Genomic DNA, 13,695 nt, shown 5'->3' with positions numbered 1-13,695 from the left:
GTAAAACGAAACATTTTCTATCTTTTTCGCTCGAGTTTATCGCTCGAAATCTTTCTTTCAGTAGCAGCGGTATGGTGCGGCTTTTGTAAGGCACATCATTTGATTATCATGAAATTCAATTTAGTTGGCCCTTTTTGGCAATATTAATTTTCACAAAAAAATTTTTCTTTTAAAATTGATAGGAAGGAAAAAAAAACTTCGCCTTGCAATTTACACCACAATCTAAGCGCACAATCTAGTTTTTCTCTTAAGCTTTTGTTTTGTTTTTTTAACTTCTTATTTCGTTCTTTTCTGAACCCTCATTATATGGCAACCTCCGCTAGGGCGCGCCGGTCAAACAATATTTTTATACTTTTTAAAATTCACCTTTTCCTTGATGGGAAGAGCGAATTTTAATTTTGTTTTTCAATTAATTTTAGTTTTTTATTCTTTTTTTCTTTAATTCTTTTCTGAGCTTTCGATGCTTATAACACAAACACATATACACGTTTCTAACACGAAGATAAGTTGTGATTGAGTTGCGATAAATAATTTGAATTACATTTGAAATGAATTATGCTGTGTCTAGGTAAAAGTAAATTTGTTTTTTACTCTGATACCGAGAGGGAAAGTAAAATTATAGCTACGATATACTTTGAACAATTGCACAATTGTGTAGAAGAGATACTTTTAATACCCTCGTTTCACGTACGTTTGTTACTGAATGTCGCCGTAGCAACTGGATGAATTGATGAATGTTGTGTTGCACGAGAAACAGCCACTTGAGATAACTATACAAAAACACTATAAGCAACTGAATTATTTGTGCTATCGAACAACTGAACGGTAAAAAAACCCCGCTCTGACCATTCACCCCGAAAGTAACGTTCGTGCGGGTGGTTGTGTACAAAAGCACGATGGCAGAGCTGAACGGGTGAACAAAATATCTACAAAATACAACACACAATATTACATACACAGAATCATAATATTACAGATTTGCTGCTCGTGCTTAAGCATGTTGCGGGCTACTAAAAACAGAAACCTGATGATGAATGATGAGATGAACTTAAAAGTATCGCGTGATGGGAGAAGAAGTGTTGTGGACTATAAACGAACAAAACTTTCGATAAATGATGATACGAACCCGGCACGGCTAGTGGTGCGTGGATGATACTGATACTGATGCTAATGATGATGATTATGAAAAACGGACGAATAATGCGAACCATTGCGCTGGCCCCTGTTGCAAGCACAGTCGGGCACGAAACGATTTGGATGAAATAAAAAAGAAGATAAAAAACGCATGCACACGAAAAGATGTGAAAAAGACGAAATAACCTGCAAACGAAAACATTAGCCAGGAATGGAGTTTATTTTAATAGATTTAGTGGGACAAACAACGAGAAAAAGGGAATTGAATTTTTGTTTTGAGTAAGAGTAACGGTGAATTTGTTGATTTTCAAAAGAGTGCGTTACGAAGCGTTACGCCCATGTTGACAGGTGCACGTTACTCAACATTGTACTAAAAAATTAATTATTATTTTGCTCACCTGTTTTGGTAAGAGTTAACTTTTTCCAATTTCTTTCTGAAATTTACTTAACTGTTCTTTTTTATAGATTTTTCCCCGAAACTTTGTAGAAAAGTTGTCAACTTTGTTGACCAGCTGTGATTGTTTACGTTTGTGAGAAAATGTCAAAGTGTGCTGGATTGTTTACAATTCGCAATGGTGTGAAAAAACGCACAACATTCCTACGTTGCTGCAATTTTGTGTTCCCGTGTGCCGTGTGTCGTCGTTTTTATCGTTCTATGTGTTTCCTCCGTGCGTGATTGAAAACCAGTTCGAATCGAATAATGTTACCGGGAATCGGAATGTTCGGCACTGGCGAGGTGACCCACGTGCTTGTGCCCATTCTGCGTGACAAAGGTTTCAACATCGTGGCGATATGGGGTCGAACGGGCAAGGAAGCGGAACAGGCTGCGCTCGAGCTGAAGATACCGTTCCATACGGCCAAGATCGACGATGTGCTGCTGCGGAAGGATGTCGATCTGGTGTTTATCACCTGCCCACCGTTTCTACACTCGCAGATATCGGTGAAGGCGCTCGGCATCGGGAAGCACGTCGTGTGCGACAAACCGATGACGCTGATGCAGAGCGATGCGCTGAAGATGGTACGCGCGAGCCAGTATTATCCGACGCTTATTTCCATCGTGAATCACTCGTTACGGTTTTTGCCCGCAATCGCGCACATGAAGCGAGCCATCCAGGAAGGTTACATTGGGCCACCGGGACCGTGCCTTGATCAGACGCTGATCGATGTGAAGGTACGAATGGGTCCGTTGTTTAATCGGAAGCGGTACGATTGGCTGTGCGATGAGTCGATGGGCGGTGGAGCGCTCAATCTCGTCGGGAGTCATGTGATTGATTTGGTAAAGTTTTTGACAGAGCGGAAAGCGGTCCGGGTGCACGGAACGGTACGGACGTACGCTATGTACGCGTCACATGCACACACCGGAATAAGGAGAGTGGCGGCACCGGATGTTTGTACCTTCCAGATGGAGCTCGAAAGCGACGGAAGTACTTCGAGTGCGCTCGTAACGGTCAACATAAATTGTCACGAGTCTAATAACGCTTTCCAGCAAGAAGTCGTCATTTACGGGCCGGCGGGTCATCTAACGGTACGTGGAGGTGATCTGGTTGGGCACCGGTTGAATGCCGAAACGGGCGCCATCAAGGAGGAAATGCTTTACGTGGATGTGCAGGATCTGCAATTTTCCACCTCGGACACAACGCTTCCGAGACCGTACGTGAAAGGTCTCTGCAAGCTGGTCGGTGCACTGCGAGATGCGTTCCATCCGAACAAGGAAAGTGCCGGCTGGATTAAAGAACCGGTACAGGCAGCGGCAACGTTTGAGGATGGCCTGTACGTCCAGGCGGTGCTGGATGCAATACGGAAATCGAGCACTGAACGATGCTGGACAAAGGTGAACATTAGCACCGAATCACCGACGAACCAGCAGAAGCAAAATGTGCTCGCCAATGCTGCCGCCCGTATTGCATCCGTGTCGGCTATACGGGCCGATCCCAGTATTAATCATACCGGATACTTTTGAACGTGTATTGCCCGGGTACAGCCCGTCAGCTTGACTCAATCATTTTTTTATACAATTTTGGGCTGGAAACGTGGAAAGTATTGTCCTTTTTTTACACACACACACACACACACACACACACACACACACACACACACACACACACACACACACACACACACACACACACACACACACACACACATACATACAAACACATAGAACCACAAAACTGTGCAAAAATCGATCTATTTATTATGCATTTTTGTGTTATTTTTGCTACTATTACTTCTACTTTTACTAATAACAAACTAGTAATAATATAAATGATGCCTTATGCGAACAACAATGGGTGATCGTGTGTGGCAGCCCATCGCGATCGCGTTTTTCTTAAGTCTTCTTTACACTTGTTCGTCTTTTTATACTCGTGGAGTACAAAACTTTTACAATCAGTTATTTATTTTCTTTTTAAAGAGAGTATCGCAATTTGTTTCTTAATTTATATGCTTGACCGTCCATATCATTTCGTTAATCTATTCACTCATTTCCTTTTCCGTTGAAAGGTTCTTTCTTTTAAAATACCATTGTTTTGTTCGATTTTGCCGTTAGTATTTTAAGGAAGTGTTTGCATTTCGTGTTCCTTTTGGAATGATTTACGCTTTTCCTGTATTTTTTTTTTTCTACACGTAAACATTACAGAACAGAACATTTACAAAAAACACAAAGTATAATAAATTATATATTTATCACCATATTACTAGAATTTTGCCTCAAACGAGCGCGCGGGGCGGGGCTCTTGATCAGTTCAGTAGAAAAGCGAAAGAACAGAGCGCGAAACATGACAGTAAAATGCGCTTTAAGTTAGTTGTTACAAGGAGTAGTTGGTGGTGCAGTCGGTTTACGGGATGCTTGAGCAATCATTTCCGCACGCAACGTTTGATTCTCGTTCGCTAGGGCGCGTACCATTTCCTCCAATTTGGTCAGCTGTTCGCGGTGATGGGCTTCTAGTGCATCGCGATCCTACAGATGATTCGAAAGAGGAGGGGATGGAAGGTAAGTGGAACAATTTAAACATGACTCACTGGGTCAAGTGCAAGCTTTGTTAGTTAATATATTCATGCTGTAATTATGGGGCAGGTGGGTGGTGGCTTTACATTAATCAATTCTGGTGTTGGTTTATAAATTGCATGAATTAGATGCAGCGTGGAGAGCAACACAATATGGGAAATGCGAAGCATTTGCATCCAGATTGTTCCACCTGTTGGGTTTAGCGTTAAACAGATCGATTACATGGTTACATCGCCACAAATGAGTCTAGCTAATATCTCCTTCCTAGCACTAGAACGTTTTAAAGAGCCATTTTGGCTGGTTTAAGATTTTTAAACACTAAGACGATTAATTTGTGAAATGACCCACTTCGGTTGTACTACTCATGTTTGAAGGGCGAATGCGTCGATTTTTTTGTGAAGAAAGGGAATTCACTTATTAAAAGCATGCATAAGAGAACATTTGATCAAAGATTTTTATGCCCAGTTATGCCCGAACGGCTGATTCTGTGAGTGATTGTGTAGTACACTCACTCACAACCAGGACGGCCTCTGCTTGGGAAATTGTGACAAAAAGGTCCATCTTACCAAGGGTCTTGATAACTTTAAAGACGACTGCTCTAACACATGGCCCAAAAATAAGGCAAACACAAGGGTATGGTATTTCTGGGTCGTATTTAGATCATGTCTAGTAGTAGCGATCGAACCAAACCCATTAAGTGAACTCGTATTTTCGTCGTCGTCAGAAGAAAATATTGTAAAAGGTCATTCGATTACAGTTGGTAATTAAGAGCTATTCCCAAGATCTATTTCGATTTCTATTTCCATTCCGAGTTTTTTTTTTACAGTTTCTCTAATATTTTTAAATTCATAAATTCATGTATTTAACATGAGCATAATTAAGAATAAAATCTATCTGGGAAACTTCGTTCATAAAACCTCGGGACGAAACCAAATACCTTTACCAGTCAGAATAATCTAACAGGTCGTTCTAGTGTTCTAGTAGCGAAATTTCGCTGGATGATTCGTTCCTCGAAAAGTTCTCATCGGTACCTATGCTGAACATGGCGTTTTATGTTAAAGGCAAAGGGCCAGATCGACCCTCAACCACAGACCAAACACAATATCGCCTTGCTTGCTTGGAAGTGATCCTAAGGGCTTTAGCATACCCGTGAATACTTACATACTAACATACCTGCCCAGACGGGTATGCAAAGTTTCAATCTAGAATTGGTGTTCCAATTCCATACCCGATAATACTTGGCTCGTGAGAATTGCTCCCGAGGTCACCGCCGTCGAGGAATCGATGGGTAGGTAACTCACCTTTACCACCACCGTACCAATGCCTCATCGCGCTCATTAAGAAAGCAAACACATCAACGCATATCATTATCATCATCATGCTCATGATGGAACAAGACGAATTGATTAGGCGCCGGTGTGTGGGAATCGGTGTTTGGTGGTGTGTTGTTTGGAAGATTCGAACAACCAAACTCCACCAGAAGGTTATCGGACGTGGTACGGAACGGTCGGCTAAGATCATCCGATCCGAATCTATTCAAAATGGTACTTCAAGGGAGCTATTTCGCGTTGGGAGTTGTTTTTGTGTTTTACGTCCTCAATAACGCACCTCAAGCTGATGCAGCAGGATCTCCACGAGGATCACCTTACAGGATTGATCTAGGTGAGTTTTGGAGGGAGAGTGCGTTTGTGTGTGTGTGCCTGCTTAGTGCAACTTTCTTCTACACTCTCCATGGATAGCTCAATACAATCAAGCCCTTCTGCCAAGGGTGCGAACTATCCTAGAAGCGGCGGAGGTGGCCGAAGATCAATACGTTCCCTTCTTCGAACTACTGCCTGAGTATCGGGAACGTTTGAGTGGCAATTTCCTGATCGATGGATTTGCACGTGCTCGTGACGCGACCCGTTGTCTCACCTGCATGTCCAGCTCGTACCTGTTCTTGAGCTTTTACAACGAAACCATCGTAAATGGTCAGGGCGACACGGAACGGGTGTGGACGTTTGCCAAAAGAATCTGTCGACTGCTCGGCTTCAAGCAGTATCTGTGTGAGGGAATTGTGAATCTAAATGGGAAAGTGATTGAGTATGTGCTTCGCAACCGGACACCGTTCCCGGAGCCGGACGATATCTGTCAGGTGTTTCTGCAGGAGCAGGATTGTGTTCGTGACGGAAGAAGTATTACGGAGGCAGCATTGTATCGGTCAGTGGACATGAGTCCTCCGTCGGGCATTCGATGGGAACTGTTTGCATCGTACGAACAGTCTGGATCGTGTTCGAGAGATGATTTGCCACCTAGAAGAGCAACTGGAACACCTTTAACCATTGTCCACCTTACGGATATTCACTACGATCCGGAATATCTGGTCGGTGTTAATGCAGACTGTAAAGCGGAAGCATGCTGTCGTACGCTACCCGATCTTGCACCAGCGACTAGTGCGACTGCTGCCGGGTATTGGGGAGATTATCGTGACTGTGACACACCTTGGCACGCTGTGGTGGATGTGATGGAGCACATCCGTCAGCAGCATCCAAAGATCGACGCTATCTACTTCACCGGAGATATTGTGCACCATTTCACGTGGAATACATCGATCGAAACCAACGAGGTGGCGATGCGTCATGTGTTTGATCTGATGAAGCGAACCTTCCCGGATGTTCCTCTGTATCCAGTGCTCGGAAACCACGAATCTCATCCTGCTAATTTGTACGTAATATCCAACCACTGACAGTAGACATGAGACTAAAGAAGAGATTCATTTTTTTAAAGGTACGCCCCGCATAACGTAGATGAGTCATACCGGACCACCTATCTGTACAATTTCATAGCCGAACAATGGGCAGATTGGCTACCGATCGATGATATTCGGCCAACCCTAGCTGAAGGTGGTTACTACACCGTACGCACTCCTTATGGTGTTCGAATTATAGGACTCAACAACAATCCTTGCTTCGTACACAATTTCTGGCTCTTCTATAGTCTGGATTACTTTATGCCCCAACTGCAATGGCTGCACGATACATTGCTTGAAGCGGAACAAGCGAACGAACGGGTTCACATCTTAGCCCACGTTCCTTCGTACGATAATTCTTGTTTTATCGGTTGGACACGCGAATATCGGAAGATAGTGGAGCGGTTTGCGCATATCATTGCGGGTCAGTTCAATGGACACTCGCACGTGGATGAGTTTAACCTGTACTTTAGAAGGGACGATCCTTCTCAGGTGGTCAGTGTGGCGTGGAATGGTGGATCAACCACTACGTACACCAAGCTTAACCCGAACTACAAGGTGTTTCAGTTTGATCCAGTTACATTTGTAAGTGTGAGGATAAGCCTGTTTTTCTGCTGCTAAACGTCAGTCTTATTGTCTTTCCTCGTAGGTACCTCTGGAGCAAGAGACCTGGATGCACAACCTTACCGAAGCGAACCTAACGCCCGACCGACGACCTTCCTGGTATCGGTCGTACTCTTTCCGAAACTACTATCAACTGCCAGATCTTAGCGTTCGCTCTCTGCAACGTCTTGTGCAACAGTTAGCCTTTTCCGAGCAGGCACTTCAACGATATTGGCAAACGAAGCAAAAATACTCGGATCCACTAGTGCAGGAAGGATGTACGGGGGCTTGCTTAAGGAATGCGCTCTGTGCGATCGTTCGTACCGAGCATGACGACGAAAGAGCATGCCAGTTGTTGTACGAACGTGCCGCAAACGTTACGTCCGCCAATACTGGGAAATAATTTTAAACCTTATGGTGCTTAGTCCGCACTCCGAGGTGAGAAGATTGTAAGAGTTTTTGTCCAAAATGTGTTTGAAAAATGTTTTTACATACCGCAACTGCCTTCTCCAGCTTTTCTTTCGCTTGCCTTGGTGAGATCGCCTTACTGGACAGCCCCAACAGTGCTTCCATTCGGGTACAATCCCGCTGTTTCTCATTCAGCATTTCACGCAGCATGTTCAACTCCGCCAGGAGCTCCATGTTTTCCTTCTTTAGCTTTAAAGATTCTCCCGCATCCTTACGCTGACTGGAAGCCTTCTGTTTGGCGCTCTTGGTTAAGCGTTCGAGATATTCCCGTTGTCGTAAAAATTCGTTCTGAACGTCTTCGTCGAGTGCGAGGGACTTTTGAAGCTCTTTATCATTCGAGTATCGATGGCAGAGATCCTTGACGCTGCGTTTCAGTTGTTCTGGGCGTTGAATTAACCCGGACACGTTGTAAATTTCACCGCACAGCCGTTGGTACTGTGCTTTGGAGGCGCGGAACCGATTCCGTTCGCGACGCAACTCCAGATCGATACCACAGTACTTGTCGCGAAATTCCTGTAGCTGCAGCTCGTACTGTTTATTGTTTTGCTGCAGTTCTTCCAGCTTTTTCTCCATCTCGAGAATGAACTCTTTCTTCTCCTTGATTTCGCGCTCTTTCGGTTCTATCTGTGCCTTCAGTTCAGTTATTTTCATCGAAAGGACTTGTTTGTACTTTTCTAGCTCGGAGTTTTTCTTTCCCAGCTCAAACACCTTCCGATCTTTGTCGCGGATTGTACCGTCACGTTCGGCGAGTTCTTTGCGGAGTCTGTCTATTTCGCGCTGCAGCTCACGGATGCTTTGCTGGAACTTTCCGTGCTGGGCTTGCATCGTTTCAATCTCCTTGCGGTATGCTTCTGCCTCACGGCTTAGAGTGGAAAATTTCTTCTTGAGAACGCCTGCCTCGCCCCGCCATTTGATCGAATTTTCCTCCTCCTCTTGGAGCTTCTTTTCGTACTGAAGTTGCAGCTCCACCTTGTGTCGATCGTTGTCGACGTCTACTTGCCGGCAATATTCGTCAAATTCCGCTCGCTTACGATCCATCTCCTTCAACATATTGTCAATGATCTCTTGCTTCTCGTTCAAGAGTCGTTTTTGGTCTGCTTCCATTGATTCTAGTGGGAAAAAGATAACAATATTGTTGGGTCTAAGAGATTTCTCTTCTTGGCTTAATGACCACTTTTTGATGTGAAGACCGGTCCCCGGTCTAAGAAATTAAATAAGGGAGATTATTCTACGTACCTATAGTGTCCTGCAAACATCCTGCCGAGCGACGCAACTTCACCTCGTACTCCTCCCGCATCGCGTCCATCTTGTTCTTCATGCTCGTCAGCTTATCATACTCGAGGATGATCTTCTCGTGGAACTGTGCCTCAAAGTCCATCATCTCCTTTTGGTGGTCTTCCTTCCCTTGCGCTATGCTGGCCGTGATCAAATTGAACTCTTCCGTGTGGGCCTGCTCCATCTCTATGTTCTTTTTCTGGAAGACGAAAAAAAAGGAAACTTTAAGCGAGCGAACATATTCTTGGAAACACAAGATCCCTTACCTTAAGGTTCTCGATGGCAGCACAATAATCTTTGTGGATGTCACGCATCTGCTCCGAATGAAACGCATCACCCTGCTTCATCTTGTACTGAAACTCCATGCTTTGTTGCTGGATGCGCATCTCCAGCGTGTTGATGGATTCGTTCTTCTCGATCAGTTCTTGCCGTGCGATCAGTACATCCGAACATTTGCCGAGTTCTGGAGCACTGCGAGCCGTTTTACCTTCGTTGTTGAGAATGCGCCAGATGATGAGCGTTCCATCATCCGCCGCCGTTATTAGCGTGCAATCGTCGTACGTGATGCAGATCTTTGTCACTTTGGTGTTGAAGAAGCGAAAGTTGGTACAATTTCCACTGCTTGTGTCGACCAGCGGGACCTGGACGTTGTAGAGGTGACCCTTGACGCTTCCCACGAACAAGATCGCATCGGAACGAGCCAAAGCCATATCGGTGAGCGGTGTCAGCTCGGGGATTTTGAACTCTCGTGCCTTTAGGGCGAAAAAGAAGGTCATTTACAAACTTCCAATAGCAAGAGACTCAACGTACTCACAATATCCGACTTAGCAACTTCACGGATCAGCCCAGTATTGGTGATGGAGTACACCGAGTGTGCATCACTGGTTAGCGCAATCGAACGATACTGGATGCCCTTCTGTACGACCTCCTCCAGCCGCTCACCCGTCACCACGTTCCACTTGTAGATCGCTCCATCATTACCTCCGGACACTAGTACAGCATCATCGGTAGACCATGCCAAGCTAAGAATGCTACCATTGTGCCCTTTCAAATTTTGGACCACTTCGAATGTGAAGATACAGATGAGTGTGATCATTTTCCCGTGGGCAGCAGCCAGCAGGTGTCCTTGGTTGGAGAACTGAAGCTGAGTACAGCTGGCCAGATTGAAGCTCTTTGTTTCCTTCAGGTCGTCGAGTTGGATTTGAAGCAGTCGGAGCAGATCGATAAAGCCAACGGCTGCAAAGAATCCGGAAGGATGTAAGGCGATCACACCAATCTCGATCTGATACTTTTTGACCAGTTCCACCTTCATCGTTTCGTAGTTCCAGACACGGATCGTCAAGTCGCGAGCTGGAATGTAATATCCAGTTAATTATATAGGAGTTGGGCGATCCGTTTTTGAATTATCTTACATGCTGTGAGTACGATCGGCTTCCAGGAACACACAGCCATGCCGATAATACCGCTTATATGCAGTGGTTCGCCCAGATTCTGAAACAATAGCTCACTAACCTTCAGCGTCTCGGGCACAATCAGCATCCCGATGTAAAGCTGCGAATGCATTGTCGCCACCACAATCGTGTCCTGTTCCTGATTCACCGCCACATTCATGATCTTATACTCCTTCTCATCGTACAGCATTATCGGCACTGTTATAACGGACTTTTTTCGAAAGTTGTAGTTCGATTCCCGCTCAAACACGTGCACCACGTTATGGATCGCGTACAGGAAACCCTTCTCGAACTGCGTCAAACATAGCACCTCATGCTTCAGCCCTGCAACTTCCGCCGAAGTGGTGGCACCCAGATCCGTATCTCCTTCCCCCGACAGATCCACCGTCTCGATCATATCCGCCCGCTGCCTTATCTTCAACTCGCCCGATTCGACGAAGATGATTTCCGTTTCAGCCGTTCCGGCGGCCAGCACATCCGACGATAGCCACGTCATGGAGGTGATCAACAGATCGTCTCCTTTGATCGTACCGATCTGGCCAAACCCCTTATCGGTACGGTTCATAATCTTGAGCATGTAATACCCACCGACTGCGACAATCGTGGCATCGTTCGGATTGCAGGACAGATACACGGCCTGGCCCTGCTGGCTCGAGTTGGACGCCCGGCCAATGATGAGCGAATCGTTCTTGTCGAACGAAAAGATCGAGAGGAAGGCGTCCGGTTCGACGGACAGGACCGCCACTCCGCGAGAGTCATGCGTGAAGCAGACGTTACCGATTTGCGTGTTCGGACAGTCGGCCGGAAGTTGGAGGGTTTTCCGTTTCCGGAGCGTTTCGATCTCGTATACGTTTACCATCGATTTGCTGAGATGAGGAAGGAAATTGGGAATATTAGTACATCGGGTCGATAGGATGCCTTTTTGTTGGGCGATTACTTATCGTTGGTTCTTTCGACGACGGCAATGAACTTCCGGTTGGGGCTAAGCACGATCCGTTCCGGGTGACAATTTTGAGGGAATCTGTAACGGATATGGAATAAATTTAAAATTGTATATCTCATCTTTGTAAGTACGTACCTTAAAAATTTCTGCTTGTTGGTGGTAAAGTCGTGGATGGCCAACACTCCCGCAACCGGATAGATGATTTCCTGCTTGAGCGTAAAATGCACATTGCCCTGTATATCCGTTCGTAATCCGTACGCATTTTTCGGAACTATTGAGATCTGCTTCGAACGGTTATTTTTCTCCATGATCAATTATTTTTCGATGGGAAAATCCGGTTCAACGTGTTTCGGAACAGTTTGGCAAACGAAGTGAGCAAAGTTTGAAGAAAAACCAGCAATATAGGCCAACATGCCAAACAAAGTAACCAACAAAAAGTAGCGGAAATTTGTATCGTAGCAACCACATTCCACTGGTTGCTAGTAACAGTAGGGTTCGGTAAACGACTTCCAAAGGAAAGGTAGCAACAGAAACAAACAACGACGAGCAACACGCAACAAGTTGTTTCTAATGGATGCTTTATTAGGGAAGAATAATGCGTTATTTAGTAGTGTGTGTTCGTAAAAAAAAATAATTCCCCTATTTCTTTAGAAGTTAATACTCGATGACAATGATTATGGTTTTACGTTCTAGTAAAAGTACAATTATTTAGTTGTAACGGTTGCATGACTCATCCATCACGCCTGCCCTAGCGGTATGAGAAAACTGATGTTATCGGCAAACTCGCCCCATTCGGTCCGTTTCAGCTGGAAGGTGACAACCCACGCAATGATCGCTACGATCCATACTAACGAACCTACCAGCGAGAATATAACATCTGAAATGAGGAAAATGGAACGGGATTAAGGAACGCAATAAGAATCCCTTCACAAAACAGTATCACCCGTTTGCTTACATTTTTTAATCTCTTTCTGCTCATCGTATGCTGGTTTACGGAAAGCCTCATTGAAGAACCAAATCGTGTTGATTGACCACAGGAAGGGAAGGAGCGCAAATCCGGCTACAAGCGAAACATCACAATAGAACAGTGAGTAATGCACGTATCGACGGAATAGAACAGTGAGTAATGCACACATATAAAGTGCTTCTGGAAGTGGTTTCTACATTTAAACATCTTTACCTTTAAAGTACCATTTACACAAATACAATTTCCTCTCATTTGGTGCCCGAGATAAATCCATTTCGCTCTATATTTTGCTAATTATAAGATAAATACGAGTTTTTCTAGAGGTGAACCGAGAAGCTTTTGTTGTTACTGTGGGCAAATGTAAACAAACACAGCCGTTGTTGACGTTCAGGATTTGACAGTAACGACATGCGTAACACCTCTTGTAACCCGATGTAACGTTTCATTTCAAAAGTTTATGAAATATTTCACAAGGAAATGAAACGACGGTTGGAGCGCTTGCAGCAGCGGAAAATTGTTTGTAAAACATTATTTTGTAAAAAATACATTAATTATTTTCTATAATAAAATTCAGCTGAATCAAGTCTTTTCAATAGTATTTTAAAAAAATTTAAATCAAATTAAATTCTACATATTATTCTCTATTTCACTGTCACATAGCTCTTTATCGATCGAATCGCTTTTTTATAGAGCAAAGGATTCTCTTTCACTCCGAATCAGTGAATGACACAACGCAAAAAGCTGCGATCCTTTATCTTCGAAGCTCTTTTCCAACATTTTCTCCTTCCAACAAAAGGTCAATGAACGATAATGTACTACCGACCGTGCAGGGTGCATCCGGTCACAATCCATTTGCTTTACGCGCGCGGCATACATCCGCAAAATTATTGTTCCATCTTCCCCTATTGTTTGTCCAGCGGCACCGGTTTGTGGTGCCTCCGAAAAACTCGATTCCGTGGCGGCAGAATCGGATTGATCTCTCAAACTGCTGGGTGCGGCCTGTTTTAGCGCGAAACGGAACCACGGGATTGCACACATGGCCGTAGCGCTCCTCAGAGAGATAGAGAAAGAGAGACAGTGAGAGCGACCGACAAATCCTAACCCTCGACTGGAAGTCCA

General features: G+C 44.6%; 3 protein-coding genes across 3 annotated transcripts; 1 reads left to right on the top strand and 2 right to left on the bottom strand.

Moving 5' to 3' along the window:
- Positions 1 to 1,827: 1,827 nt before the first annotated feature.
- On the top strand, positions 1,828 to 3,097 carry LOC126564750 (glucose-fructose oxidoreductase domain-containing protein 1). Its single transcript, XM_050221848.1, has one exon. The coding sequence runs from the start codon at positions 1,835 to 1,837 to the stop codon at positions 3,092 to 3,094; it is 1,260 nt and encodes a 419-aa protein (XP_050077805.1). The 5' UTR covers positions 1,828 to 1,834; the 3' UTR covers positions 3,095 to 3,097.
- Positions 3,098 to 3,934: 837 nt separating this feature from the next.
- On the bottom strand, positions 3,935 to 11,925 carry LOC126566022 (cilia- and flagella-associated protein 57). Its single transcript, XM_050223222.1, has 8 exons — positions 11,745 to 11,925; positions 11,604 to 11,687; positions 10,628 to 11,532; positions 10,030 to 10,565; positions 9,482 to 9,967; positions 9,177 to 9,414; positions 7,968 to 9,049; positions 3,935 to 4,093 (listed from the first exon to the last, which is right to left on the bottom strand). The coding sequence occupies exons 1-8, from the start codon at positions 11,915 to 11,917 to the stop codon at positions 3,935 to 3,937; spliced, it is 3,663 nt and encodes a 1,220-aa protein (XP_050079179.1). The 5' UTR covers positions 11,918 to 11,925.
- Positions 11,926 to 12,346: 421 nt separating this feature from the next.
- LOC126565685 (gamma-secretase subunit pen-2) lies at positions 12,347 to 12,892 on the bottom strand. The gene is made up of 3 exons (XM_050222887.1): positions 12,790 to 12,892; positions 12,565 to 12,669; positions 12,347 to 12,486 (listed from the first exon to the last, which is right to left on the bottom strand). The coding sequence occupies exons 1-3, from the start codon at positions 12,848 to 12,850 to the stop codon at positions 12,347 to 12,349; spliced, it is 306 nt and encodes a 101-aa protein (XP_050078844.1). The 5' UTR covers positions 12,851 to 12,892.
- Between the last annotated feature and the right edge of the window lie 803 nt (positions 12,893 to 13,695).

This window comes from Anopheles maculipalpis, chromosome 3RL (genome assembly GCF_943734695.1).
Source record: "Anopheles maculipalpis chromosome 3RL, idAnoMacuDA_375_x, whole genome shotgun sequence".
NCBI classification, from domain to species: Eukaryota; Metazoa; Arthropoda; class Insecta; order Diptera; family Culicidae; genus Anopheles; species Anopheles maculipalpis.
Note: the sequence above shows the minus strand (reverse complement) of the source record. Positions and strands in the feature narration are given on the sequence as shown.

Bases quoted from the DNA above. Each gene is read 5' to 3' on its own strand.
- LOC126564750 (XM_050221848.1), top strand. From the start codon at position 1,835: ATGTTACCGGGAATCGGAATGTTCGGCACTGGCGAGGTGACCCACGTG.
- LOC126566022 (XM_050223222.1), bottom strand. From the start codon at position 11,917: ATGGAGAAAAATAACCGTTCGAAGCAGATCTCAATAGTTCCGAAAAAT. The intron at 9,415-9,481 runs GTAAGGGATCTT...TTCGTCTTCCAG, and splicing joins CTGCCATCGAGAACCTTAAG to AAAAAGAACATAGAGATGGA. The intron at 9,050-9,176 runs GTACGTAGAATA...TTTTCCCACTAG, and splicing joins ATGTTTGCAGGACACTATAG to AATCAATGGAAGCAGACCAA.
- LOC126565685 (XM_050222887.1), bottom strand. From the start codon at position 12,850: ATGGATTTATCTCGGGCACCAAATGAGAGGAAATTGTATTTGTGTAAA. The intron at 12,670-12,789 runs GTAAAGATGTTT...TTTCGCTTGTAG, and splicing joins GTGTAAATGGTACTTTAAAG to CCGGATTTGCGCTCCTTCCC. The intron at 12,487-12,564 runs GTAAGCAAACGG...TCCTCATTTCAG, and splicing joins GCAGAAAGAGATTAAAAAAT to ATGTTATATTCTCGCTGGTA.